At 39.0% G+C, this 27,868-nt stretch overlaps 1 protein-coding gene and 1 non-coding gene across 5 annotated transcripts; both read left to right on the top strand.

Annotated features, from left to right (window-relative positions):
- Nucleotides 1–139: 139 nt before the first annotated feature.
- On the top strand, nt 140–27,294 carry SAR1B (secretion associated Ras related GTPase 1B). Of its 4 annotated transcripts, none has more exons than XM_089908471.1 (9): nt 141–350; nt 9,371–9,503; nt 9,942–10,057; nt 10,638–10,713; nt 14,587–14,706; nt 22,357–22,422; nt 23,891–23,994; nt 25,034–25,165; nt 26,656–27,294. In XM_089908471.1, the coding sequence occupies exons 4-9, from the start codon at nt 10,656–10,658 to the stop codon at nt 26,770–26,772; spliced, it is 597 nt and encodes a 198-aa protein (XP_089764597.1). In that variant the 5' UTR covers nt 141–350; nt 9,371–9,503; nt 9,942–10,057; nt 10,638–10,655; the 3' UTR covers nt 26,773–27,294. The 4 variants fall into 4 exon arrangements, with proteins under 4 accessions (XP_022444540.1, XP_089764597.1, XP_089764598.1 ...); XM_089908472.1 differs by lacking the exon at nt 9,371–9,503 and adding an exon at nt 9,006–9,034; XM_022588831.3 differs by lacking the exon at nt 9,371–9,503.
- Nucleotides 16,192–16,296, top strand: LOC115803333 (U6 spliceosomal RNA). Its single transcript, XR_004024013.1, has one exon. It is a non-coding gene; the product is annotated as a U6 spliceosomal RNA (small nuclear RNA).
- Nucleotides 27,295–27,868: the final 574 nt, after the last annotated feature.

The raw sequence follows: 27,868 nt of genomic DNA, 5'->3' as shown, positions 1-27,868 counted from the left end.
TTGAAAATGTATTTTTTCAGAAAATCATGTCACGTATAATCTCCCCAAGCTAGGAACCGGTGTTACCTTCTCTGCCTAGGCCCGCAGCCCGTGCAGCCCCTTCAGGCGTGTATGCGGAGCAGGCCCCAGTTCTGGGAGCATTCAGCGGTGGGACTGGCCGCGGAACCGCCAGGAGGCGGAACTAGAGGCGCACGGCGCTGCTGTCCTGCGAACCTTCTGGAGAGAAGCACCCACCGGCCCGGAAGGAGCTAGCGCAGACTAGGGCCGCGGCAGCCATCGCGCTTTGCAGTTCGGTGTCGGAGTGAGTAGGGTCGACGCCAAGCAAGGAATTGTGTTCTCTCCAATCGCAGGTAAGTGGCGGCCTCTCCTCCCCGGAGAACCGGCGGGCGGCAGCTGTGGACCCCGGGGGAGGAGCGCCTTTCGTGCCTGGGCCCACCCAATGCCCCTGCCTGTAGCCGGGCGAGGAAGGGGCTCCTGTTTTCTGCCCTGGAATCTGGCGGCGGGAAAGAGGACGGGCTCCTTTCGTGCTTCGCGGGGCCTCTCTGACGGTCATCCGGATAGGACACCGCTGCTGTCAAACGGTGTGTTATTTCAGGAATGAACGAGATGACTCTGAACTGCAGGCAAGCCCTTCCTTCCCCTCGGCCTCAGTTTCCTCACCGAGTAAGGTGAAGGCGGCGGGATCATTGACAGCTCAAGAAGCTGTGACGCGGCGTGTTGTTCTCAGCTCTCCCACTTAGTGCGGGAACAAATCGAACTTCCTTTCCCACTAGTGGGTAACGTCTTCCCATAGCCCAAGTCCCAGCTCACTGGGAAAAAGATAAACTGTTGGGGGAAAACTGCAATGATTTAGGGATTATTTCACGAGTTTCTAACAAGATAGAAATTGAATTTGACAACAGCGAAAACTCTAACATTGTTGACCAAAAAAACCAAACGCGTCAGGAATGTAAGGTGTTAGGTACATGGGGCAAAATGAGGTGAAGAAATCCTTTTAATTTGAAAAACTAAACCTAATATTAGTTGCACGTTTTTATTGATATATCAAGATCTGTACTACCACTGTGTCTCACGCTGAAGAATGTCCTGTGTTCCGTGTTAAGTGTTAGAATACGAATTAGAGTAAGTCTAAATGAAGCAAATGAAAGAAGGACAGGAACATTTGTTTTCTACTATGTGTAAGGCGCTAGCTATGCACACAGCAATCCAATGAGGAAGTAATAGTATCTCTATTTTACACATGAGGAATACAGGAAGGTTTACATTTTATCAATAATTAGTGGTGCTGATATTTCAAAGCAATGTGTATATCAAACGTTGTTTTAGTGGGCTTGCGTTCGTCACCAAAATATTTTGAACTTTAAAAACTTTAGGATAGTTCATTGGTGTTTTCTGAGTTTGCAGAAGAGGAAGGTGTTGCCTTCATTTTAGAAATATTAAAGAAGCATTGTCATTAATTATGCAGATTAGCAGTTTGAATAGGGTACATTTTAACCTTCCTTTGCCTTGCACTTCAAGCAAGAATTGAGACCGAAGAGTAGGCTATCAGAAATGAAAATCACTGCCACGTCATTTGAAGCTTATAAATCAGAATTCTGTAGTAATGATTCATTATTTCTCCACCCTCTTCTTTAAGTACACTTGGCTGAAACTCATTTAAATTATTTTTCTGCAAAACATTACTAAGCAAATAATTTTCAAATCATGGTATTGAAAAGTTTCTCTTCCTTGTATATAGCTTTTAGAACAATTTGAGTCAAAAGTATCTTAATGATTAAATTTGTCATTGCTTATGTCAGTTTTTTTTTTCTTAATTCATTATAGCCAAGTTCAGTACTTAGGTGCGCAACTTTTTTAATACAGAGTTTTTTTTCCTTGCCTCTTAAAAAATCCTATTTATATTTGTCATAGATTTAACCTAATTTCAATCGAGCATCACTTTCCCTTAAAGGAAAATTGAATATGTACTTTTTGTTCATTACACGAACTAAAAGTTTTAGTTTTTAGTATTATAGTATTTAGTTTTTAGCATTATTATAATTGCTATATATTCAATCCTAAAATGTTTTCTAGAGTTTTTTTATTTGCATCACCGTTTCAATAAAGGTTGTAAAAAGAAAATTTAACAATTTTAAGGGTGAGTATTTATAAAGTAACATTGTCTTAAAACATTCAACATTGTCACTGTCCATACTTTTAGCAGAGTTGGCCCTCCGTATCCACGGGTTCCACTCTAAGGATTCAACCATGGGTGGAAAATATTTGGGGGAAAAAATTCCAGAAAGTTTGAGAAAGCAAACCTTGAATTGGCCAAGTGCTGGTGACTATTTACATGGCATTTACATTGTATTTACAACTATTTGCTTATTATTTACATTGTATTAGATATTATAAGTAATTGAGAGATCATTTAAAGTATACTAGAGGATGTGTGTGGATTATATGTAAATACTATGACATTTTATATAAGGGACTTGAGGATGGGGTGTAGGGGCCTGGAACCAATCCTCTAGGACACCAAGGGACGACTGAAAGGCATAGGGCCTTGCTGAAATTCTACAAAACATGGTCAAGCAGAGTTTGGCCTTTGTATTTCTAGTACTGTTTGAATCTGAGAGAGAGGTATGTATAGTTCCTAAATTAGTTTACAGATAGTATACTAATCTTATGGAATTTGTACATATTTTAATCATAAGCCTGACAAAATTGTGTAGAAAATTGTGATTAATCTCTCCTAGTGAAATTTCCTTACCAGGATTTGAAGGAAACTCTTCTAATGCCTTTTCTGGTGACAGTGGTGGTGCTATTAATATTTAAAGTAAAATCAGAACATTATGAAAAAAAACTTTTTCATATTAATAGTTGTTAATATTGAAGTTAACTTGAAAATTGGCATTTAAAGTTTTGTGATTTGAATTTTAATTAACTTAGTTTGAAAGAATTAATACCACTTATATGGGGTAGTATTCAAAGTGTTTTCATGTACATTATCATAGTTAATCATTCTTAACATTCTGTGAGTCAGGTGGTATTTCCCTTATATGGAGAAGCAAACTGGCACTCAGAAAGATTGGGTTTCCCAGAATGAAATTATGGTATTTCGAAAGATGCACATTCAGGACTTACCTGGTGGTCCAGGGATTAAGACTCCGAGCTTCCACTGCAGGGGTCACAGGTTCCATCCCTGGTGGGGGAAGTTCCCCTTGCTGCATGGTGCGGCCAAAAAAAAAAAAAAGATGCACATTCAGTTTAGATTTTTTAAATTCTAGGACAGGCACTCCATCCATTTTATCACAGCTCTACCATGCTTTGCTTCCCAAAGTTATTAATGTATTGATTCTAGAATTCTATTCTGAATAGGATTTACCTCCTTAGAATATTTTTTATTTTCTACCAGCACTACTTTTTGGAGTATTTATATCTTGTCATCTCATGTGTATTTTTTTTCCCTTATGTATATTTTTAAAAAGTTCATAACTAGGGCTTCCCTGGTGGCGCAGTGGTTGAGAGTCCGCCTGCCAATGCAGGAGACACGGGTTCGTGCCCCGGTCCGGGGGGATCCCACATGCCGCTGAGCGGCTGGGCCTGTGAGCCATGGCTGCTGAGCCTGCCCGTCCGGAGCCTGTGCACCGCAACAGGAGAGGCCACAGCAGTGAGAGGCCCGTGTACCGCAACAACAACAAAAAAAAGTTCATACCTAAATGATTTTGCTAAATTACTTATATTAGTTATAAATATTAAAAGCCCATGTAAATTTTCAACATATAATTTTCTTTATTTTTTAATAATAACTTTATTGAGAGAGAATACATACCATAAAGGGTACTTGTACATACGCTTCTTACCTTTATAAATGTACAATTCAGTGTTTTTTTAGTTCATCATGTTGTGCAACCATAACCAGTAACTCCAGAACATTTTCATTACCCCCAAAAGAAACCCAGTACTTATTAGCAGCCACTCCCCATTTCACCTTCCCCCCAATCTGACAACCGCTAATCTATTTACTCTAAAGAGTTGCCTATTCTGGACATTTCATAAAAATGGAGTTGTCCTTATGAGTTTAATGGGGCAAGGCTTTCAGAAGTTATTTGTAATCTGAGAATTTCTGTTCCATTACACCCTTTGCACTGATTTTCATGTCACTTGAGTAGATCACTTTTCTAATCTGCTTAGCAACTTTTCCTGTTTGGTGTTCATGCAATAAATAAATCTGCTGACGTGTATATGTTTCCTTGTTCTTGACCTTTGCTTTTCACATGTCTTAATAGTGTGTTCATGGTGTTGTGTAACCTGTTCTCAGGGCTCAGGTATCTGTTTGTGGCTAAGTAATTTTTATTCTTAGTTGGCATTTTTACCTCTACTTTATTGTTTTTAACATCTTTATTGGAGTATAATTGCTTTACAATGGTGTGTTAGTTTCTCCTTTATAACAAAGTGAATCAGCTATACATATACATATATCCCCATATCTCCTCCCTCTTGCATCTCCCTCCCACCCTCCCTATCCCACCCCTCTAGGTGGACACAAAGCACCAAGCCGATCTCCCTGTGCTATGCAGCTGCTTCCCACTAACTATGGGTTTTACATTTGGTAGTGTATCTATGTCCATACCACTCTCTCACTTTGTCCCAGCTTACCCTGCCCCCCGCACCGTCCTCAAGTCCATTCTCTATGTTGGCGTCTTTATCCCTGTCCTGCCCCTAGGTTCATCAGAACTTTTAAAAAAAATTTTTTTAGATTCCATGTATATGTGTTAACGTACAGTATTTGTTTTTCTCTTTCTGACTTACTTCACTCCCTCTACTTTAAAATGACTGATGACTCCTAGCTTAAGGAGTTTCTGTTTAAGGATCTCAGAAACCGTGACTTTATAGAAATGTAAATATCTCATTAATTTCTAAAGAAGAGTTTCCCCATATATGTTATTAAATTAGTTATCTTGGGACAAATTATACAAAAGCAAAGTGGTACCATCCTTATGCAAAAAAATCCATTTACCTGCATGGCTTACCCACTCTACCCTCCCTGAGTCCTCGTGGCTCTCACCTACCAACAGTCATCTTCAGTAAGGATTTTGCCACTTGATTCACAGTCTTGCTTTCTAAAACACTACCCTCCAATCTTCTAGATGATTCCACTGCCTGTCAGTGTGGAATAGCCCAGCTTCCCAAATCCTTCACCCCTAATTCTCTTCAGCTGCCCATGCCAGAGCCAGGCCTTGGAGCTGGCCACCACCCAGACCCAGTCCTTTCTTGAATTCTGAACCCCACATTTTCCTCCACTGTGCAGGCACAATTCTGACCCACCTTTCACTTCTCGCACCCTTTTACTACATCTACACCTGCTATTTAGCTAAAGACTCTTCCCCTATTCTTCCATTTCTATTCTGTGAAGAGCCTGCCTTTGATCCCCACCCCATTCCATGCGCTATCTGTGTTTATACCTTATCCACTCAGACTGCTGATCAGATTACTTCAGTCTCTGTTGCTAGTACTGTCAAATTCCTGCTCCCCTATCTTTTTTTCATTTGCTGTTCTGGAAGTCCCTAAACCCCATTCGCTCCTTGTTCTCTAAGGCTGAGCATTGCTTGGGGTGGGGGGGTGAGGGATAGAAATCAGTACAGATTGGTACTGCTGTGAATGTTTTTCAACCCTAGCAACTGGCTCTTTTTATTTTTTTAATTATTTATTTATTTATTTTTGGCTGTGTTGGGTCTTTGTTGCTGCGTGAGGGCTTTCTCTAGTTGTGGTGAGCGGGGGCTACTCTTCGTTGTGGTGCGCAGGCTTCTCATTGCGGTGCCTTCTCTTGTTGCGGAACACGGGTTCTAGGCATGTGGGCTTCAGTAGTTGTGGCATGTGGGCTCAGTAGTTGTGGCTCATGGGCTCTAGAGCGCAGGCTCAGTAGCTGTGGCGCACGGGCTTAGTTGCTGCGCGGCATGTGGGATCATCCCAGACCAGCGCTCGAACCCGCGTCTCCTGCATTGGCAGGTGGATGCTTAACCACTGCGCCACCAGGGAAGTCCCTGGCTCTTTTTAGCAATCTTTTAATTCGGTCTTTTCCCCACAGTAGCTTTTCTTTTTTTTTTTAATTTAATTTAATTTTGGCTGTGTTGGGTCTTCGTTGCTGTGCAGGCTTTCTCTAGTTGCGGCGAGCGGGGGCTACTCTTTGTTGCGGTGTGCAGGCTTCTCATTGCGGTGGCTTCTCTTGTTGCAGAGCACGGGATCCAGGCGCGCGGGCTCAGTAGTTACACCCCTTCTTCATCTTTCCTGGCCTTCCTTCCTTCTCATCTTAGAGAAGGAGTGTGCTCTCTGCCCAGGCTCCTCTTGAGACTTTGACCCTTTTGGTTAATTCCTTCTCTTTCTCATCTTTAACCTCTTCCTTGCCACTAGCTCCTTCCTTTCAATTTATCAACATTCTCAAGCCTCACCCTTCCTTAAGAAGAAAACCTCATTTCCCTCATCCTATTTCAAACTTTTTGAAAGAAGAATTTCCTAGGACTTCCCTGGTGGCGCAGTGGTTGAGAGTCCGCCTGCCGATGCAGGGGACACGGGTTCGTGCCCCGGTCCGGGAAGATCCCACATGCCGCAGAGCGGCTGGACCCGTGAGCCATGGCCGCTGAGCCTGCGTGTCCGGAGCCTGTGCTCCGCAACGGGAGAGGCCACAACAGTGAGAGGCCCGCGTACCGCAAAAAAAAAATAAAAAAGAAAAAGAATTTCCTCACTGCCTCCACCTGTTAACCTCCTGTCCCATTCTCTTCTCAATAATGACAGGAGCCAGGTTTTAAATATTGATACTTACTTTGTACATTGTATCTCATTTGCTCTTAAAACACCCTGAGAGATTTTAAGTTGTTCAAGGTCACACAGCTCTAATGTGCTTTAAGTACCGGCCATAGGCTCTCCTGTACTACCACTCCACTGCAGGCTACTCATGCTGTCAACTGTTGTCTCCTTGTCACCAAAGCTAGCTGTGACATCTCTGCATTTAATGTGGCTAACTTCTTTCCTTGCCTCTCTCTTCTAGTTCTTTTACCCTTCCTGGGTTCTTTTGGTTCTTCCATCTATATCTGTCCCTCAAGTGAGAATTAATTTCTTTCATAGCATTTGGCTGGTGCTGGAGGCAAGGAGACTTTAGCAGAGATAGTGGGAGAACATTCTGATGCTGGGAAGGATAATGAGCAGAGGTTTTAAGGTAGTAAAGTCCAGGTCGCCAGTGGTGAATGGCAAGCAGTTTACTTTGGTCTGGGGAAAGCTACAAGTAGGGAAGTAATATGTATTAAACTTAGAAAGGTAGCTAAGAGTGGAATGTGGAATACGGGCCTAGGAGTTTGATTGTATCATTTCTCAGCTCACAAACCTCCAGTGACTCTCCATCCACAAGCATAGCGTGGCCATATAATTTAACCTAAATCAGGACCCTTTTGAGAGTGAGAGGAAGCACTGTTAATAATTACACTGAAATAACTTTGCTGAGACTATCCCCAGCAAACTGGGAGTTATAGTCACCCTGACTATGCAACAAGTCCAAGATGACATTTTGGGGAAGCTACTCTGGAGAGCATGTACAGATGGGTAGAAACACATTTTGATGTTAAGATGGTAGTTTTGGAAAGTGACAATAAGGCTTTTGACTAGGTGGCTCCTGTGAGCATCAAAGAAAGCTTGAGACTTCAGTGCAGAAATTGATAGAACTAAGGAATGACTGGGTGTTGGATGTGAGGGAGAGGAAGGAATTACATGTCAGAGTCATGAGCTGGAGTTATTAAAAAATGGGTATGTAATGACTTAAATAAATTTAAACCTTTAAAACTATTGTTATAAAGCTTTAGAGAGCCAATGCAATGTAAGGGAAAGGGGATGGACGTGGAAGTTCAACTCATGTTTGAAACTCAGTTGTGCCTATCAAACTTAGTTGTGCCTATCATTAATAGTTGAGTTTTACTTACTGTAACTTCAGCTTCTGTAAAATGCGAACAATAATATATGTACTCTGAAAGGTTGTTGGAGTATTTAGTGGTGATATCTGTAAAGTGTCTAGTACTGTGGGCCATGTAGTAGAAGAAATAATAATAACAGCAGCTAAAATTAAATGCTTCCTCCATGCGAAATACTAAATGCTTTGTGTTTAGTAATCAATCTTCACAATAACCATCTCAGGTAATATTGTTATCCCCATTTTACAGATGAGGAAAGTGAAGTAACTTACCTAAAGTAGATAGTAAAGTCCTAGCACCAGAGCTCCTGCTCTTAACCTCTAGACCATAATGCTCGTAGGGGTTCAATAAATGGTAGCTGATATTTTTTGTTTGTTTGTTTTGCTTTGTTTTATTAAGTTGAAAGGCGAATTCAGCATCGTTTCTTATGTTCATATATTAAAAGTAGCAGGCATGAAGACCTAATGTCTAAATTTAGTCTCAGATTTGTTTATCAATCTGGCTTCTGCATCACTAATTAGCACCAGTTGATTTTTTACTCTCAGTTTGCGGTCCCCTAACCCCAGTCATATTATCTAACAATTCCCGACTTTTTGCTGTACCCATTCAGGCTAAACACCATCTAAGAAACCTTTCCTTAGCTGTACCCTGGTGTCACCATAGAACTATGGAAATAGGACTTCGGATGTAGAGACAAGCAGGACTGGTTTTCTCTTTTTTCATACAAAATATAAAGTGCATTTGTGAGCAAACCATACCTCTTTCTGTTGGTATGCACATAAATACCTCATATCTCTGTTATTTATTTTTATTATTTTGTTTTTATGCTCTTATGATCATTACTCCCCTGGTAGCTTAGGACTTAGAGTATGGGCATTTTTTTCCCCTTGTGTTTGAATGAGTCTTGAAACTCTATAGGGTGAGTTGTTACCATTTTAGATAATATCCTATTCAGTTGTAACATTTTTCAGTTTAATTGCATTTGTGTAGCTAATTTATCACTGTATAATCTTTTTGAGAGAAAGAGCCATGTTTGTCATCAATATTTGTATTCCCCATGATGTCTAGCTCCGGACTTTGGATGTAATATGAACTAGGTAAATATATATTAAATTAAATTAAATATCTCAACACACCACTGCTTTATTTGATTCTCTACAGTGAAAATTATTATGATTCCCTTTGAAAAGCATATACCTCAGAATCTTCAGAAAAGACAAGCCACCTGTATATATTTTCTCTGACTTTAAGTTTCAATTTCTATATGACCTAAAATGATAATAGTAGAAGGAGGTGTAATTTTCAACTTGAGTAAAATGAGAACTTCTAAGATAATAGATTCTTATATATTTATGTTGCTGTTGTAGTTCTCATTCTTGTGACACTGACAAATGAAACTATTCATAGTTTGCCAGTCACTCTGTCTTAATCAGGAATCAACTGATTGCAAGAACAAAATTCTGCTTACGCTAATTCAAGTAAGAAGTTAATAGAAGAGGGGAGAATCTATTGCCAGGATCCAGGGGATTTCCTAGTAAACACTGCTAGGCCTTGTACAGACTGGAGGTAGGCTGTCTCTTTTCTCTGTTTCTGACTCTCAAGGTGATGTGCTCTCAACATCTTACCCTCTAGGAATACTGAGTTTAGTGGGCCCATCTGTGTCCAGCTTGGCAGCCCACTGGAGGGAGAGGCAGTTATAGAAAGCAGTGTTGTGTGTCATACTTAGTCTGAAGAATATCAAAGATAGCACAACCCTTCAAACTTTTTGGACTTGGCCCAAGTTTGGGGCCTGGGTTTTTTTGTTCAGCTCTAGAAAATGAACTTTGTTGATCTGAAAGCATATTTTTGTATAAGTGATTTTTTTTCTAAAGAGGCTTTTTTTCTCTTATTTTCCATATTAGCTATATTAGTTTATCAAGTACATGTCAAGTAAATGCTGAATTGAACTATGCTCTGTATTTTCTACTGTGATTTAATCTTTTTTTTTTTTTTTTTTACATTTAGTAACATGATTAAAATTTGAAAAATGCAGAAAGATAACAAACCCAGAAATTTACTGTCTGGTACCAACTGCTACAAAAGAACAAAAGAAAAAGAAAAAGGGTTTTTACTCCACATAGGTAAAATCAGACTCGGAAACTTATTTCATGATCAATTTCCTTTCTTCTCCTCTTTTCTCCCTTCTCTCCCGTCCCCCTCTCCAAGGTTTTGGTAAATATTTCATATGCCATAGATACTATATTTAATTTACTATTGAACATAGATTATTTCTAAAAATTTTCTTATGGAACACTTTGATGAACATCTTTATACATAAGCTTTTCCATATTTAGGACAATTTCTAAAAGTAGAATTCTTGGGTCAAATGGTATCAACAGATACATTATTGTCAAATTGGTTTTGAAAAAGATTTGTACCAATTTATACTGCCACTAATAATGCTTCTTTTACCACATTTTTTCTAGTCTTGACTGTTATAATTTTTTCATGTTTGCTACTTTGAGGGGCAAAGAATGGTCTCTACTTGGTATTTTAATGACATTTTGTTTTTTATTCATCAGTATAGATCAGGTTAGACTGGCATGGAAAAGAGTGTTTAATTCTTTGTAGTAAGGTTGTAGGATTATTTACTCACAGTTGATGTTTAATGTTGTTGGTGTTTAATGTTGACTACTAAATTCAAAACACTTTTTTTTCCAGACCCTATAAGATTTGGCTATGTCCTTCATATTTGACTGGATTTACAGTGGTTTCAGCAGTGTGCTACAGTTTTTAGGTAATGTTGGCCCTTTGTTCTCTTTTGTTATCCCATTAATCCTACTTATATAAAAGTGTCTTTTATTTGTACAGAGCCTCTTTGTATGTAACCCAGTAGTTACAAATGTGGGCTCTGGAATCATACAAACATGTTCAATTACTCATTATACCTGTTGCAAAGTAATCTTAGACAAACTCTTTTCTCCACTTTAGCCTTAATTTCCTTATCTGAAGAATAATAATAATTCCTATCTTTTAAGGTTGTTGATAAACATATTATTAACAGGAATAGCTACCATTTATTAGCCAGTTTGCACAAGAGCTTTACATGCTTTACCTCATGTAATCCTCACCGGAATCCAATGCATTGTTTCTTTTTTTATTATTATTATAAAAATGCATGTTCCATAAAGTACCTCATATATTATAAATGGCATTTTATAACCCACTAAATGAGTCTTGTTTACCCAGCAATTCTGACTAGTGATTTTCCTCTCTTTATAGATTTTAAAGATAGGAAAACTCTTTGCTTCCCATTCTTTTATTGACACCCTTGACTTGTCACATTTTTCGGTGAAACAGGCTTTTTTTTTTCCCCTGAACCAGGCTTTTGATTAACTTTTATGTTAGGATATGCACAATTTTATTATTGTAATAATTAATGAAAATATTTCTAGTCTCCTATTTTCAAATTTCGTCCTAAGTTTAGTCTCCTTATAACCATCATCTTGTAAACTGGCAGAAAGAGAAGCATTTCATGTAATTACAGAGTGGTCAACATAGTTCTAAACTGGCCACACCATACTTATGGAATGATATCTCCTATATAAATATTTCTTTCTCCACAAACATAATCTTGACTGAGGAAATAAATTTTGATTGGGAAATATAAATTTTGTTTGACTACTATATATTGAAAGGATAAAAATGTAAGATCAAATTTTGTCACTGTATTTTTATTTCTTAGTTGAACCTTAGTTGCAAATTTTTAAAAACCCAGAGTGGTTTTTTTTCTTTTTAAAAATATAATTCCTCACATTATTTTATACTGTTGCTCTACTACAGGTCAAATGTCAGATCTCTCTATACTACCTCCAAGAGAATTCTTAAATCTTTTTATCAGACTGAAATATTTTGTCACATATTTGCAAGAACTGGGTCAGAAATAGAGGCTTTTAAACTTTATTTTGCTGGGGCTTTGGGTTATAACATGTTGGAATTTATATCTCAGTTTATAGAACAATGAATCTATGCTGAATTGTGTTGAAAAGGCAAAATAGATTGCATCACAATCAGGAACAAGAAGGTTAATAGTGCTAACTTTAGGAAGCAGTATAGAGAAATGAAAATGAACCAAAGCTTTGGGATCAAACATAGGTTCAAATCTCAGATCTGACTTCGGCATTTGAGCAAGTTAACTCTGAGTCTTCATTTCCCCTCTGTAAAAAAGAGGATAATAATGCTACTTCACAGAGTTGAGGATTAAGTGAAATGTTTGCAGGTGCTTAACAGTGCCTACCACAAAATAAGAATTTAGTCCAACTCAGTTTAAAGATTAAATGCTGTAGTTGTTCCCTTTTAGTATATTATCCTGTACACTTTTACTATTTAAAAGTTAGGGTGGTAGGGACTTCCCTGGTGGCACAGTGGATAGGAATCTTCCTGCCAATACAGGGGACACGGGTTTGATCCCTGGTCTGGGAGGATCTCATGTGCCGTGGAGCAACTAAACCCGCACGCCGCAACTACTGAGCCCACGTGCCACAACTACTGAGCCTGCGCTCTAGAGCCCATGCTCCGCAACACGAGAAGCCACCGCAATGAGAAGCCCGCGCACCACAACGAAGAGTAGCTCCCGCTTGCCACAACTAGAGAAAGCCCGTGCACAGCAACAAAGACCCAACGCAGCCAAAAATAAATAAAATTAAATATTAAAAAAAAAAAAGGTGGTAAGATTGAGTGCGTTGGTTAGAAACAGTCTGTATAGAAATCTTTTAAGAAATAGAAATGTTTAAGGAGATTATTAGTCAGATTTATAATTAAAGGAGAGATGTAGTATCCCAGCTCAAGTAAATATGGAAAACAATCTTCTCTTTAGGATTGGAATTGTTGGTCAATATGTGATCAAAAGATTAGGACTTAAATAATTTACTTTTTAAACTTAAATGTGGGTAAAGAACTAGATGTTATTTTGGCACGAACTTATTAGAAAAGGGATGGCCTGAATCTGTAATTGCCTAATGTCTTAAAAATTTCATTTATTGTTTTTTGAGCTGCTGCTGCATTCCCTGTCCTCATGGAATTCCATGGGTATTAGACAATTAAAGACATGAAAAATAAATTTCAATACCACTACACACCTATTAGAATGCCCCAAATCCAGATCCTGACAACACCGAATACTAGTGAGGATGTGAAACAACAGAAACTCTCATTCATTGCTGGTGGGAATGAAAAATGGTACAGCCACTTCGGAAGACAGTTTGTTGGTTTCTTATAAAACTAGACATACTCCTACCATTCAATCCAGCAATTGTGCTCCTTGGTATTTACCCAAAGGAGTTGAAAACTTACATCCACCTGTAAACCTACGTCCACCCGAAAACCTGCACACAGGTGTTTGAGGCAGCTTTCGTCATAACTGCCAAAACTTGGAAGCAACCAAGGTGTCCTCTAGTGGGTGAATGGATAAACTATGGTATAGCCAGACAATGGAATATTATTCAGCACTAAAAAGAAACGGACTATCAAGCCATGAAAATACATGGAGGAAACTAAAATGCATATTACTGAGTGAAAGAAGCCAATCTGAAAAGGCTACATACTGAGTGATTCCAACTACATGACATGCTATGACATTCTAGAAGAGGCAAAAATATGGAGACAATAAAAAGATCAGTGGTTGCTGGGCCTTGGGTGGGATAGGATGTATAGGCAGAGCACAGAGGACTTTTTAGGGCGGTGAAAATACTCTGTATACTGTTGAATATGTGTCATTAAACTTTTGTCCTCTTGGGGGAGGATATGTATGTGTGGGGACAGAGGTATATGGGAAATCTCTGTACGTTCCTTTCAGTTTTGTTGTAAACCTAAAAGTGCTCTAAGAAAAGTCTTTAAAATACACACACACACACATATATATAGCTCAATATGGAACTTTGCAGTAAATGCCAGTCTACTGTAAATTGGTCAATGCTGTCTTTATCTGTTTATCCCTTTATCTATCAATGCTTGACTGATATATTTAAAATTATGTGCTTGGATATTTTTGTTGTTGCTTAGTGTTATGCAATCATGTGAATAGTTTAACCTTATTCTCAGGGAAATTTGACAGTGAACTAAACGTTTTTACTGAAAAAAAACTCACTGTAATTTTTATTGTCAAAAATAGTTAATTTATTTTTATCTGTGGAAAAATACTCTTTAATTTTTCTTTTGGTCTAGCTTCATAAATACATGATGTCAAGTATTTTATGAGTGTTTCTCTAGTAGAGGACACATATTTATCAAGGGATAAACTAAAATAAAAGAGGATTTAAGATAAATTGTCAAGGGAATTGGCATTTTGGCATTGCAAGATAAGTTTAGGTCACACACATTTATTGATCGGGGCAAAGTTTAGTTTTATAATGATTTGACTTCCCAAATCATAATAAATTTAAAATAGCTCTTCAAAACTAAAAATAGGTTAGATATCCAAGCTTTTTCAGGCCAGTTTATAAAATATTAAAAGTTCAAAGGGTTAATAAGTGTTTCTTCATCAAAAATCTGGGGTAATTAGGAAAAGTATCTAACTAAATTGTGAATATTATATTATACTTTTATTTAAAGTCATTTTATTTGTGTAGTCTGTCAGATATCACTTTGACTAATCATAGCTCTTATTCTGCAGGATTATATAAGAAAACTGGTAAATTGGTATTTCTTGGATTGGATAATGCGGGAAAAACAACATTGCTACACATGCTAAAAGATGATAGACTTGGACAACATGTCCCAACGTTACATCCCAGTAAGTATATTCTCCCATACAATATATTACTTGATCAAGTGATACCAATTCATAGGCCCTAACCAAAAGGTTTTGTTTGTTTTTTTGGTGGATAAATTATGATCAGGTCATTTCACCTGTTCTTAAAATAGTATAGTAAATAATAAGTGACCCAACTCTAGGGAGTATATTTAGATCTTGAAATAATACTCATATCTTCTTATCAGTTAGTATACCATTGTCCAGCTAGAGGAATTAAAAAGTTATTGCCTCGGGGATTATGATATGATATTCAACAACATATTGCTTAGGTTATAAATAGTCACCATTAGCTTGTTACATAACCTAAATTTCTTTCAAATTTTAGAACTGTACTATTTTAATCATTATTCAATGGACAGATTATAGTCTTATACTTTGCTGGTAGCTCTCAACTTGTTAACCAGTTATTTTTCCAGTCCTAACAACCTGAACTATTTCTAATATAAAGACCATAGAATTATTCCAAAAAACAGGGCATGTATTGATACACTTATAGAAAGGTTTTTGGTTTTTGGTGTTCTTTTTGGCCGCACCCCACGGCTTGCAGGGTCTTAGTTCCCCAACCAGGGACTGAACCTGGGCCCACGGCAGTGAAAGCACCGAGTTGTAACCACTGGACAGCCAGGGAATTCCCTAGAAAGTTTTAAAATAATTAAAAAATAATTTACTGTGCTTCCTTTTAGAAAGACTACCTGAAAGACTATAATGATTCTATAAATCACTTAATACGTATCATCCTGTATATAAGATTATGTAATAGGTACTGTTTGAGAAAGTAAAGTTAATGTTAAAGTGATAAAATTATTAGAAACAGAAGTCTAATCTTAAAATACCTGTGAACTTACTTTTACTGTTGAAAAGATGATGAGTCAAGTACACAGAGAGTTTAAAGACAAGTTAATCCATAGATTAATTATGAAATAATGAGTGTTGGCCTTAGTAATGAGTATAAAATTGAGAACTGGACTAAAAAGTAGATAATATGATAGTTAATTTAGTTCAGTAAATATACAAAGAACAAGGAAGGAAAACAGAGCATATTACCATTTTATGTCTAAAGCTGTTAGTGAGTGAAGTTGGAAAAGGAAGATTTTGTAAAATTGATACTCTTTTTTATATTAGGAGAGGAAAGTGGGGCTTGACAAATAAGATTCTGATACAAGAACAATACTGTTAAAGAAAAATGATCATGCTGAAATTGAGTACACAAAATTATCTGCAAAAGCAATAGAAATGGAAGAGATTACACAGTGGTCTTATATTAGGTGTAAGTCATTTTAAAAATTTTATGATGTTGCCCTTTTTAATTTATTCAACAAATATTTTTTGAGCACCTGGTCTATGGCAGACATTGTTCTAAGTACTAGGAGTAAAAGCAGTGGCACAAGACAGATGCTATCTCAACCTTCCTGTGGCTCACATTCATTTCAACTAATATTTTTCAATTAATCAAAAAACATATGTGTACTCACTTTGGCAGCACATATACTAAAATTGGAATGATACAGAGAAGATTAGCACGGCCCCTGCACAAGAATGACACAAATTCGTGAAGCATTCCATATTTTTAAGAATGAAATTAAAAATACTCTCTAACATCATATACAAAAATAAACTCAAAATGGGTTAAAGACCTAAATGTAAGGCTGGATACCATAAAACTCTTAGAGGAAAACATAGGCAGAACACTCTCTGACATAAACCTCAGCAATATCTTTTTTTTTTAATTAATTAATTTATTTATTTATTTTTGGCTGTGTTGGGTCTTTGTTGCTACACGCAGGCTTTCTCTAGTTGTGGTGAGTGGGGGCTACTCTTTATTTGCAGTCCGTGGGCTTCTCATTGCAGTGGCTTCTCTTGTTGTGGAGCACAGGCTCTAGGGTGTGCAGGCTTCAGTAGTTGTGGCTTGCGGGCTCAGTAGCTGTGGCTTGCGGGCTCTAGAGCGCAGGCTCAGTAGTTGTGGTGCACGGGCTTAGTTGCTCCGCAGCATGTGGAATCTTCCCAGACCAGGGCTCAAACCCATGTCCCCTGCATTGGCAGGCAGATTCTTAACCACTGCACCACCAGGGAAGTCCCACAATATCTTTTTTGATTCACCTCCTAGAGTAATGAAAATAAAAACAAAAATAAACAAATGGGACCTAATTAAGTGTAAAAGCTTATGCACAGCAAAGGAAACCATAAACAAAACAAAAAGACAACCCACAGAATGGGAGAAAGTATTTGCAAATGAAGAGACCAACAAGGGATTAATCTCCAGAATATACAAACAGCTCATGCCACTCAGTATCATAAAAACAAACAACCCAATCAAAAAATGGGCAGAAGATCTAAATAGACATTTCTCCAAAGAAGACAGACGGTCAAAAAGCCCAAGAAAAGATGTTCAACATTACTAATTATTAGAGAAATGCAAGTCAAAACTACGATGAGGTATCACCTCACACTGGTCAGAGTAGCCATCATCAAATATCTACAAACAATAAGAGCTGGAGAGGGTCTGGAGAAAAGGGAACCCTCTTGCACTGTTGGTGGGAATGTAAATTGGTACAGCCACTATGGAGGACAGTATGGAGGTTCCTTAAAAAACTAAAAATAGAATTAGCATATGACACAGCAGTCCCACTACTGGGCATATACCCAGAGAAAACCATAATTCCAAAAGACACATGCACCCCAATGTTCACTGCAGCACTATTTACAATAGCCAGGTCATGGAAGCAACCTAAATGCCCATCGACAGACGAATGGATAAAGAAGATGTGGTACGTAAATACAATGGAATATTACTTAGCCATAAAAAGGAACGAAATTGGGTCATTTGTAGAGGCATGGATGGATCTAGAGACTGTCATACAGAGTGAAGTAAGTCAGAAAGAGAAAAACAAATATCGTACATTAACGCATATATGTGGAACCTAGAAGAATGCTACAGACGAACCAGTTTGCAGGGGAGAAATAAAGACACAGATGTAGAGGACAAACGTATGGATACCAAGGTGGGGAAGTGGCGGCCGGCGGGCGGGGAGGTGTGATGAATTGGGAGATTGGGATTGACATGTATACACTGATGTGTATAAAATGGATAACGAATAAGAACCTGCTGTATAAAAAAATAAATAAAATTTAAAAAAAACCAAAAAGAATCTGCCTGCCAATGCAGGGGACACAGGTTCGAGCTCTTGTCCAGGAAGATCCCACATGCCGCGTAGCAACTAAGCCCGTGAGCCACAACTACTGAGCCTGCGCTCTAGAGCCTGTGAGCCACAACTGCTAAGCCCGCATGCCACAATTACTGAAGCCCACGTGCCTAGAGCCTGTGCTCCGCAACAAGAGAAGCCCATGCACCGCAACGAAGAGTAGTCCCCAATCACTGCAACTAAAGAAAGCCCGCGTGCAGCAATGAAGACCCAATGCAGCCAAAAATAAAATTAATTTTTTAAAAAGAAATTTTAAAAAATAGATAACTAACAGGGAACTCTACTCAATATCCTGTAATAACCTATATGGGAAAAGAATTTGGGGACTTCCCTGGTAGTCCAGTAGCTAAGATGCCTCGCTCCCAACACAGGAGGCCCGGGTTCAATCCCTGTTCAGGGAACTAGATCCCATATGCATGCCGCAACTAAGAGTTCAAATGCCACCATGAAAGATTCCGCATGCCGGAACTAAAGATCCCGCACACGGCAACGAAGATCACACGTGCCTCAACTAAGACCCAGCTCAGCCAAAATAAATAAATAAATAGGAACTTCCCTAGTGGTCCAGTGGGTAAGATTCCATGTTCCCAGTGCAGGGGGCCCAGGTTCGATCCCTGGTCAGGGAACTAGATCCCACATGCCACAACTAAGAAGTCTGCATACCGTAACAAATGATCCTGCATGCTGCAACTAAAGATCCCACATGCGGTAACGAAGATCCCATGTGCTGCAACTAAGACCTGGCGCAGCCAAAATAAATTAATAAATAATAAATAAATCTTTTAAATAAATAAATAAATCTTTTAAAAATCTTAAAAAAAAGAATCTGAAAAAGAATGGGTATATATATATGTATAACTGATTCATTTTGCTGTACACCTGAAACTAACACAACATTGCAAATCAACTGTACTCCAATAAAAATTTAAAAAGAAAAAGCATATGTGAAAAAGGTAACATATATCTACCCTATGATCTGGCAGTTCTATTGCTAGGTATTTATCTAGGAGAAATGAAAAACATGTGTTCACCAAAATTCTCATACAAGAATGTTTATTATACCAGTTTTATTTATCTGTAGTAGCCCCAAACTGGAAACAGCTTAGATGTCCTTCAAAAAAAAGAATGGATAAACAATGGAATTCTACTCAACAAGAAAGAGGAATAAACTGCTGGTACATACGATGCATATTATATTGCATGGAAGAGGCTGGTCACAAAATTTATATACTATATGATACCATTTATATAAAATTCTAAAACAGGCAAAACAAACCTGTGGTGATAGAATTCAGATCAGTGCTTGCTTCTGGGAGTGGAGGTGTAGACTGGGAAGGGGCAAGAGGGAACTTGCTGGGATGTTAACAGTGTTCTGTATCTGAATCAAATTGGGACTTCTTTTAGAAAGCACGGAGTGTACTGGGGATTGTAACCATAGAGGTAGTTTGCCAACCACATCCAAGCATTATCTTTTCCTTATGGAAAGGATCATGCTTTGAACACAAATTGTATTACTTATTCATTCAGTTGGCAGTCTTCATACAGAATTTTTTTAGCAAGATAAACTACTCTGGGGTCTCATAGTTATATTGAATAGTTAACAATTATACTGAACCTTTCATTGTAATTGTAGGGGGTCTTCTGCTTTTGGCCTTGAGGGAATAACAGAGTCTGGAATTACCATCCCACTGTAAATGACTAGAAAACTGGACAAAAATATCTACTATAACATAGCACAGGGCTATGATTCCTGAGAGAAGAAAAACAAATGCTTCTCTATTCAAGTTTTATCACAGGAGGTAATTTTCAGATCATGGGGTAGGGAGAGGAAACCCAAAAAACCCAGTAGTCTTACTGAGTTGAGGAGACAGAGACCAGAATTTGGGGAGGCTGAGGTGACTAGAATTTGCTGGGCAGATTACCACAGAGGAAGGAGCTCTGCAGAGAAGGAACTCCAGAAATTAAAAAAATATATATATTTATTTAGGCTGCGCCGGGCGTTAGTTGTGGCATGCGAACTCTTAAGTTGTGGCATGCATTCAGGATCTAGTTCCCTGACCAGGGATCGAACCTGGGCCCCCTGCAGTAGAAGCATGGAGTCTTAACCACTGGACCACCAGGTAAATCCCAGAACTCCAGATATTTTCATGGCTGATTACCAATCTGTGCAAACATAGGGTGAAATACACATGGCCAGTCAAAGAATAATTTCTGGAAGAACAGTTATAGTGGAGTTGTTAGCCAAATAATTCTCAGAGCTCACATGGGGCCGGGAATCCAAGTTCACACCAGCCAAAAAGGAGAGACCTTGTTGAATACTCCAAAGGATCATATCTTAGTAATGGGGCTAAAGTAGCTCCAAAGTAAAGGCTACTTTAGGTCTGCCCTAACAAAACTTAAAAACTGATCTGTGGGGCTTCCCTGGTGGCGCAGTGGTTGGGAGTCCGCCTGTCGATACAGGGGACACAGGTTTGTGCCCCGGTCCGGGAGGATCCCGCATGCCGCGGGGCAGCTAGGCCCGTGAGCCATGGCCGCTGAGCCTGCGCGTCCGGAGCCTGTGCTCTGCAGCGGGAGAGGCCACAACAGTGAGAGGCCCACGTACCGCAAAAAAAAAAAAAACAAAACAAAAAAAACCAAAAAACTGATCTGCAAGCAATTTAACTGCCTGCCAGAACAAAGTCCAACTTTCTTTTCTTTTTTTTTTTTTCGGCCGTGTCCCGTGGCTTGCAGGATCTTAGTTCCTGACCAGGGTCCCTGCAGTGAGAGCGCTGAGTCCTAACCACTGGACCACCAGGGAATTCCCAAAGTCCAACTTTCTTGAAAAGGATACAACAAAATCCAACATCCAGGGACTTCCCTGGTGGCACAGTGGTTAAGAATCCGCCTGCCAATGCCAGAGACACGGGTTCGATCCCTGGTCTGGGAAGATTCCACATGCCACGGAGCAACTAAGCCTGTGAGTGCGCCACAACTACTGAAGCCCGTGTGCCTAGAGCCTGTGCTCCGCGACAAGAGAAGCCACCGCAATGAGAAGCCCGCGCACTGCAAGGAAGAGTAGCCCCTGCTCGCCACAACTAGAGAAAGCCTGCGCACAGCAGGGAGGAACCAGTGCAGCCAAAAATAAATTAATTAATTAATTTTTTAAAAATCCAACATTCAATAAATCATTAGACATGCAAAGAAGCAGGAAAGTATGATCCATAACCAGGAGAAAAATTAATCAGTAAAAACAGATTGTAACAAAGATGATGGCAGAAGTAAAAAAGATGATGGAATTAGCAAATAAGGACATTGAAATAGCTGTTATGAATATGCTTAAGGATTTAAGGGAGGGCTTCCCTGGTGGCGCAGTGGTTGGGAGTCCGCCTGTCGATGCAGGGAACACGGGTTCGTGCCCCGGTCCAGGAAGATCCCACATGCCGCGGAACGGCTGGGCCCGTGAGCCATGGCCCCTGAGCCTGCGCGTCCGGAGCCTGTGCTCCGCGGTGGGAGAGGCCACGGCAGTGAGAGGCCCGCGTACCGCAAAAAAAAAAAAAAAATGGATTTAAGGGGAACATGAACATAATGAGAGAAATGGAAGATATAAGACAGAACCAAATGGAACTTATAGAAAAGAAAAATAAAATATCTGAAATGAAATTTTCACTAGATAGGATTAATAGCAATTTTTTTTGTGGGGTGGAGGGTGTCCCACACTGCACGGCATGTGGAATCTTAGTTCCCCGACCAGGGGTTGAACCCGCACCCCTGCAGTGGAACACAAGTCTTAACCACTGGACCACCAGGGAAGTCCCAAGGATTAATAGCAAATTAGTGCCAATACTGCAGAAGGAAAGACCAGTGAACGTAAGTCAATGCAATAGAAACTAAAAGAAACACAGAGAAAAATGACTGAAAAAAAAATCAACGGAGCCTCAGTGACTTGTGGGACAATATTAAGTAGTCTAGCAAACCTATCATTGAAGTCCCAGAAGGGGAAGGAAGGGAGCAGAAAAAATATTTGAAGAAATAATAGCCAAATTTTTTATTATAATTGTGTTTGTCATTAAAGACTGTCACCTGCGAAACATGACAGCCATGAGAGAATACTGTTATTTCACCTTTTTCGTTTAAGATGAATTACAGGAAAAATTATTAGGTTGGAGCAGTCACTTGAATTCACAGTAAATAATTGTCAATTTCAGCAGGATAGAGAAGGAAAAATAAGTAAGTGTTGGATTTGTGGTGGGTAGTGAATACTAGAAATGAATATTACCATTTACGTGCATTATATTGGCAACATGAAAGGGAATATAGTAGTTACAACAGAGAATTGCTTTTTGATTTGACCTTATTTGCAATCAAAGTAAATCAAACTTTAAGTGGCAATATATACCAGGAATGGATGTCTAATTTTCATGTTGTTAAAATATTTTGTATTATTATTTAGCGTCAGAAGAACTAACCATTGCTGGCATGACATTTACAACTTTTGATCTGGGTGGACATGTTCAAGGTGAGATTCTATTGCTTTGTTTTATTTAATAAAAATGTGACCATTATGTTCCAGTGCATGAAATCTCATTCTATTCAAAGAAAGCCAGAGTAGACTTAAAATTTAGGAATTATTACCCCTAGATAAACGCTTTAAATGCAAAGGATGATTTTCATGGTACTCCAATTTAAGTCTGAATTGCTTTTGGTGGTAAAGCATATCAGTAAAATTTAGCCTCCATTCTTGCCCTGCTCCAGTTCACCTTTCGCTTACTGTCGTAATCATGTTATGAATATGTTATTGCTCTATATGAAAAACCTTCAGTGGCTAACTCATGACCTATAAAATAAAGGCCAGACTCACTGACCTGGCGCTCAGGACCTCTATGATCTGATCGCACTTTACTTTTTGAGTCTTTATTTCCCACTATACCCTTTCCCATTCTCTTTACTCCAACCAAACCAAACCATCTTGGTGTTCTCCCACCTCTGTGCTTATGCCATTCCCATCTGCACATAGGTAACCCACCTTCAGGGCCCAGTGTAAGTCCCGCTGCCTCCCCTGAGAAGCCACTCCCAGCTGGGAGTGCTCTCAACTATACTTACGTAGCAATTAGTGCGTTTGTATACATATCTGCAAGTGTGGAACGACTGTCTTATTTCCTCTACTAAACTTAATGGGACTGAAATCCTAGTTATTTTTTAATATCCCCAAAAGGACTTAGCAGTATCCACCACATGGTAATTCATAAATAATGAATATTACAAAGCCTGTGGCTAGTGAAAGCACATTTGAGACATATATCAATTGTTTAAAATATACATAAACTAATTCCTGGAATATAATGATTAGATTTAGAACCTAATGGAGTTTGAGACTTCATTTCTATATTATTTTAAGGTATATTATAAAACTGAAGTCAGAAAATAAAGTTACCTTCCCCTAGGGTACCCCCAAAACTGTTTTCCCCTCTAAAAGAGAATGTCATGGCAAAAATTACCCTAATGGTTTCATAAACTTTAAGTTCTGTTATGAGTAGAACAGTTTGCTTTATTATTTTAACTTAACAAGTCTGTACCCGATACTAATTTCCTTCTGTCACTGACTCCAGATTTATCACTGGCAAAAAACTGGTAAACAAGGAATGTCAAAAAAACGAACACTGCATATAAGAAATAGTAGTGGTCCCTCCAATGAACTTAATGTGCATCCTGATCCATTAGTAGCAAATATTAATTCTTCTTCTAACATAGGAAAATTGGGGCAGAGTGAAGTATTTGACTTGCCCACAATCAAGGAAAACCTGTTATTTCTTCTTTGGTCACCTGGAAAGATTTTGGCAATATTGGGTGAAGGATTAACTTGAGTATGTAATGAAGTAGCAGCAGCTAAGGGATAATTACACTTGATACCTTGTTGGACTCTTCCCGCAAACTATCTGCTAGGTCTGACCAGCCAATAAAATCTAACTCCTGATTGTTTTTATTAGCTCGAAGAGTGTGGAAGAACTACCTGCCTGCTATCAATGGCATTGTATTTCTGGTGGATTGTGCAGACCATGAAAGGCTGTTAGAATCAAAAGAAGAACTTGATGTAAGTTAAATAATTAAAACTAAACATAGTTGAATCACTCTGGTAAGCCTGAGGAAATAGGCTGGATGTGTAGGTATCAGAGTGTGGCTTTTTTGCAGCCTCTGATGTAACTCCTGACAATTTGTGGAGTTCTGAGATTATTCTACTTAGAATGTAGAGGGAGTAGCTTGGAGTAATTGTAGCTATTGAGGAGGTACTAATGCAGACTTCCTTCCTGAAGGCTTGGGCTTACTCTGTGCAGAGTGTGCCCTTGTAGTATATTTCATGTCTGCTACATTCCTGTAGAAGCCCCTGGTCCTCCTAGGATGCTGGTTTCTTCAGGAGTTAGCCAGAACCTGGAAATGGCATAACATGCTATCTTTGTCACCACTCCCAGGAGTGATCAGGGCCATGTGTAGCCACCTCCTCTCCCGTCTCCCAGGTCACATGCTTCATAAAGGGGCTCAGAAGCAGTAGGCAAGGTCAGTGCTAGATCTGGGTCCACAGAGAAAGCAGGTCCATGATTTGATGGAAGGTTGACCTGGCCATGCCTCTGCCTAGAGCAAGCAAACAAGTACTTATTCATGTGGAAAAGTCCAGATAGTCTCTGGTCTTGGAACAGGGTCAGGGAATTCCTGAGTTCCTACTTTGTGCCCGGCACTGTGCATATTACCTCATTTAATTCTCAGATTAACTCCATAAGGTAGGTGGTACTATTGCAAATTCTCTTTGAACTTCAATGAGCCTTATTTGTGTAAGATCTCACAACTCAAAAGCAGCAGAACTAGAAATGAAACCAGGTCTGCATGCTTCAAAGTGTTGGGTCTATTCACAGAGTGAGCATTTACAGAAGGAGACTTAGGGAGGCAGAAGAATTGAGCTTTGGGTTTGTTGAGCTCACTTTAAAATGTAGGGAGAGTTTGCCAAAGAAAGTTAGCCAAACTGACGGGTATGATAGAGAATGAGTCCTTGATGCCCATTTGGTAGCTTGTCACAATGAACCTTTAGATGGTTTCATATCAACATCTTGTCGTTCATTTTGTTTTGTTTTGTTTTTCAGTCACTAATGACAGATGAAACTGTTGCTAATGTGCCTATACTGATTCTTGGAAATAAGATCGACAGACCTGAAGCCATCAGTGAAGAGAGGTTGCGAGAGATGTTTGGTTTATATGGTCAAACAACAGGAAAGGTAAAAAAAAAAAAAAAAATTTTTGACAAGTGTGAATATTTCATTCAGTAGTACAAATATCTTTTTATTTTATTTATTTTTAATCTTCTGAAATAGTGTGTTCCCACACTACCCCTAACAGTAATCATTCTTATCGGTTTAATTGGTACAGTCGGCCTTTTTTTTTTTTTTAATTGGGGTATAGTTGACATACAACATTATACTAGTTTCAGGTGTATAACCAGATGTCTTTAAATTATTATTGTCCTACCTCATAAGCCCATTTTCATTTTTTTTCCTTAAAAACTGTCATTTATACATTTGGGTCTTTTTTTAATGTCCTCATTTATTTTCTTTCTACCACTGAATGAAATGAAACCTTTTCTTGGTGATATCAAAAATGTCAAAGCCTACGGGCTTCCCTGGGGGCGCAGTGGTTGAGAGTCCGCCTGCCGATGCAGGGGACACGGGTTTGTGCCCCGGTCCGGGAAGATCCCACATGCCGCGGAGTGGCTGAGCCCGTGAGCCATGGCCGCTGAGCCTGCGCGTCTGGAGCCTGTGCTCCGCAACGGGAGAGGCCACAACAGTGAGAGGCCCACGTACCGCAAAAAAAAAAAAAATCAAGGCCTATGCTTATGAGAAACTAAATGAAAGCTTTCAAAGTTTTGTCATAATTTTTCAGAATTAGCCACTAAATAATATACTTGAATGTTTAAGCATACCAGTAGTGTATTTAGGCCCTCAGTTCAGTGTTTAAGAGTTCACCACAGATAAAAATAAAATGTAAACTTGGCCATAGCAGTGTTGGGGTTTTCTGAACATATGATTTATAATAAGCTTTAAGACACATTATTTTTGCATTCATTTTTACTGGTATTTGTTTTGGGGAAGGACCTCAGTATTGAAAAATCCCAGAGTAGAGAAATATTGCAGCCTATGGAAGGAGACTCTTATGTTAGATATGGTAGACTTTGGTCTATTTTCTGTTTCTTCTTTTTAATAACTGCACATTAATTTTTTTTTTTTTTTTTTTTTTTGCCATGCTGCATTGCATGTGGGATCCTAGTTCCCCAACCAGGGGTCGAACTGGCGCCCCCCACATTGGGAGCTCAGAGTCTTACCCACTGGACTGCCAGGGAAGTCCCTGCTCCACATTACATTAATTTTAAGAAATGCCTTGTTTAGTCATAAACCTACTCAGAGAATGTTTGTTTTTAATATAAGTGAAGCCAGTTGTCCCAGGTAACTTGAATTTTTTCTAAGTCACCGATTATTTTCATTCTTGTGTGCCTCACAAGCTCACCTCTGTCCCACTGAGCAGACATCCTGTCCTCCAGTAGAGTGAGAGGAGACGTCCTGTGTGTTTAGGGGAGGGTACTTGGATGCCAAACAGCCGTGGCTTTATCACAGTCACCCTTTGTTCTAAGATGTACGAGCTGCAGTTCTCCTGGGGAGTGGAGCTTTTATTTCATTAAGGGGTCATTCAACATAATGTCTATCTTCTCTTCTAGGGCAGTGTATCTCTGAAAGAACTGAATGCCCGGCCCTTAGAAGTTTTTATGTGTAGTGTGCTCAAAAGACAAGGTTATGGAGAAGGCTTCCGCTGGATGGCTCAGTACATTGATTAGCACCAGCCCGCATCGGTTCAGGGTCTCACCATTCAGGCCTACTCAGAGATTTGATCACTCGACATGCATAACTTGAATTCAATAGACTTTTGTTGGTTAGAAAACAGATGTTTTTTAGATTATTAGTATCTTATCAACCTAATTTGAGTGAGAATTGAAGACTGATTCAAGTAAGCTGAATATCACAATGTAGCTTTCTAATTCCATAAAAATAATTAGAATTTAGTTTATAATCTGACATTACCCCCAGCACCATTTTTAAAGAGCAACTTTCCAGACTACCTTTGAAGCACTTTTTAATATGAAACTACAAATGTAAACCATATTTAAAAGTTCATCATGTTAAACTTTTTATGTACTTTTTTGGAACTAGGTTTTTAATTTTAGATTATGTGTCCACCTATCTTAAGTGAACAGTTAATAATTAGCTTATTGATGACTGCATGATGCCTTACAGTTTTCATTATTTTTTCTTATGCAAACGTCATGCAATAAAGCAAACCCTAATGTTTGGCATCCTTATTGGGCAAATGTTTCATTTTAATGTGTCTTATCTGGCTAGTATGCTCTGAAATTTTGTATGTTTACTATTATCTATATGAGGGGGTTACTGGGAAAGGAGACTGCTTCAGAATATTTAGAATAATGCTTAAGTTCCTAGAGGCTTTTGCATTTTCCAGGAGACAAGTTGTGTTTGGTTGTACCTTATACCACATTTATCTCTGAATCACGTGTATTTTTATCTGTAACACTACCATTACCAATGCTGATGGGGTCCATGTCCTAGTCCCTGTGGGATCGGCCTTCTGCAGAAAAGCACATCTTCTGGTACAACCCAAGGTTAATTTTTGGTTTGATAGGCCCGTTCCAGTTGTCTGATTCTGAAGTGCTCCATCTTACTGTGCCTCTTCACCAAAAGTAGTGACAGGCACCAGTCTCCCCACATTTAGAGGTACTCCCCAGTCTCTTTATACTTAATGGTACTCTCCAGGGCAAACGACAAGTAGGGTCTTGTGCACTGTCTCATCGTGGAGGCGTGCATCTGAGGAAAAAGAGCCTCTTCTCCTTCATTTGTCACTGAGATATTTGGGGATTT

Source organism: Delphinapterus leucas, chromosome 3, assembly GCF_059928025.1.
Source record: "Delphinapterus leucas isolate spDelLeu-1000000601 "Yukka" chromosome 3, BTC_Dleu_Yukka2, whole genome shotgun sequence".
In the NCBI taxonomy this organism is placed as follows: Eukaryota; Metazoa; Chordata; class Mammalia; order Artiodactyla; family Monodontidae; genus Delphinapterus; species Delphinapterus leucas.
The sequence above is the reverse complement of the archived record's forward strand: the minus strand, read 5'-3'. Positions and strand labels throughout refer to the sequence as shown.

Bases quoted from the DNA above. Each gene is read 5' to 3' on its own strand.
- SAR1B (XM_022588832.3), top strand. From the start codon at position 10,656: ATGTCCTTCATATTTGACTGGATTTACAGTGGTTTCAGCAGTGTGCTA. The intron at 10,714-14,586 runs GTAATGTTGGCC...CTTATTCTGCAG, and splicing joins CAGTGTGCTACAGTTTTTAG to GATTATATAAGAAAACTGGT. The intron at 14,707-22,356 runs GTAAGTATATTC...ATTATTATTTAG, and splicing joins TGTCCCAACGTTACATCCCA to CGTCAGAAGAACTAACCATT.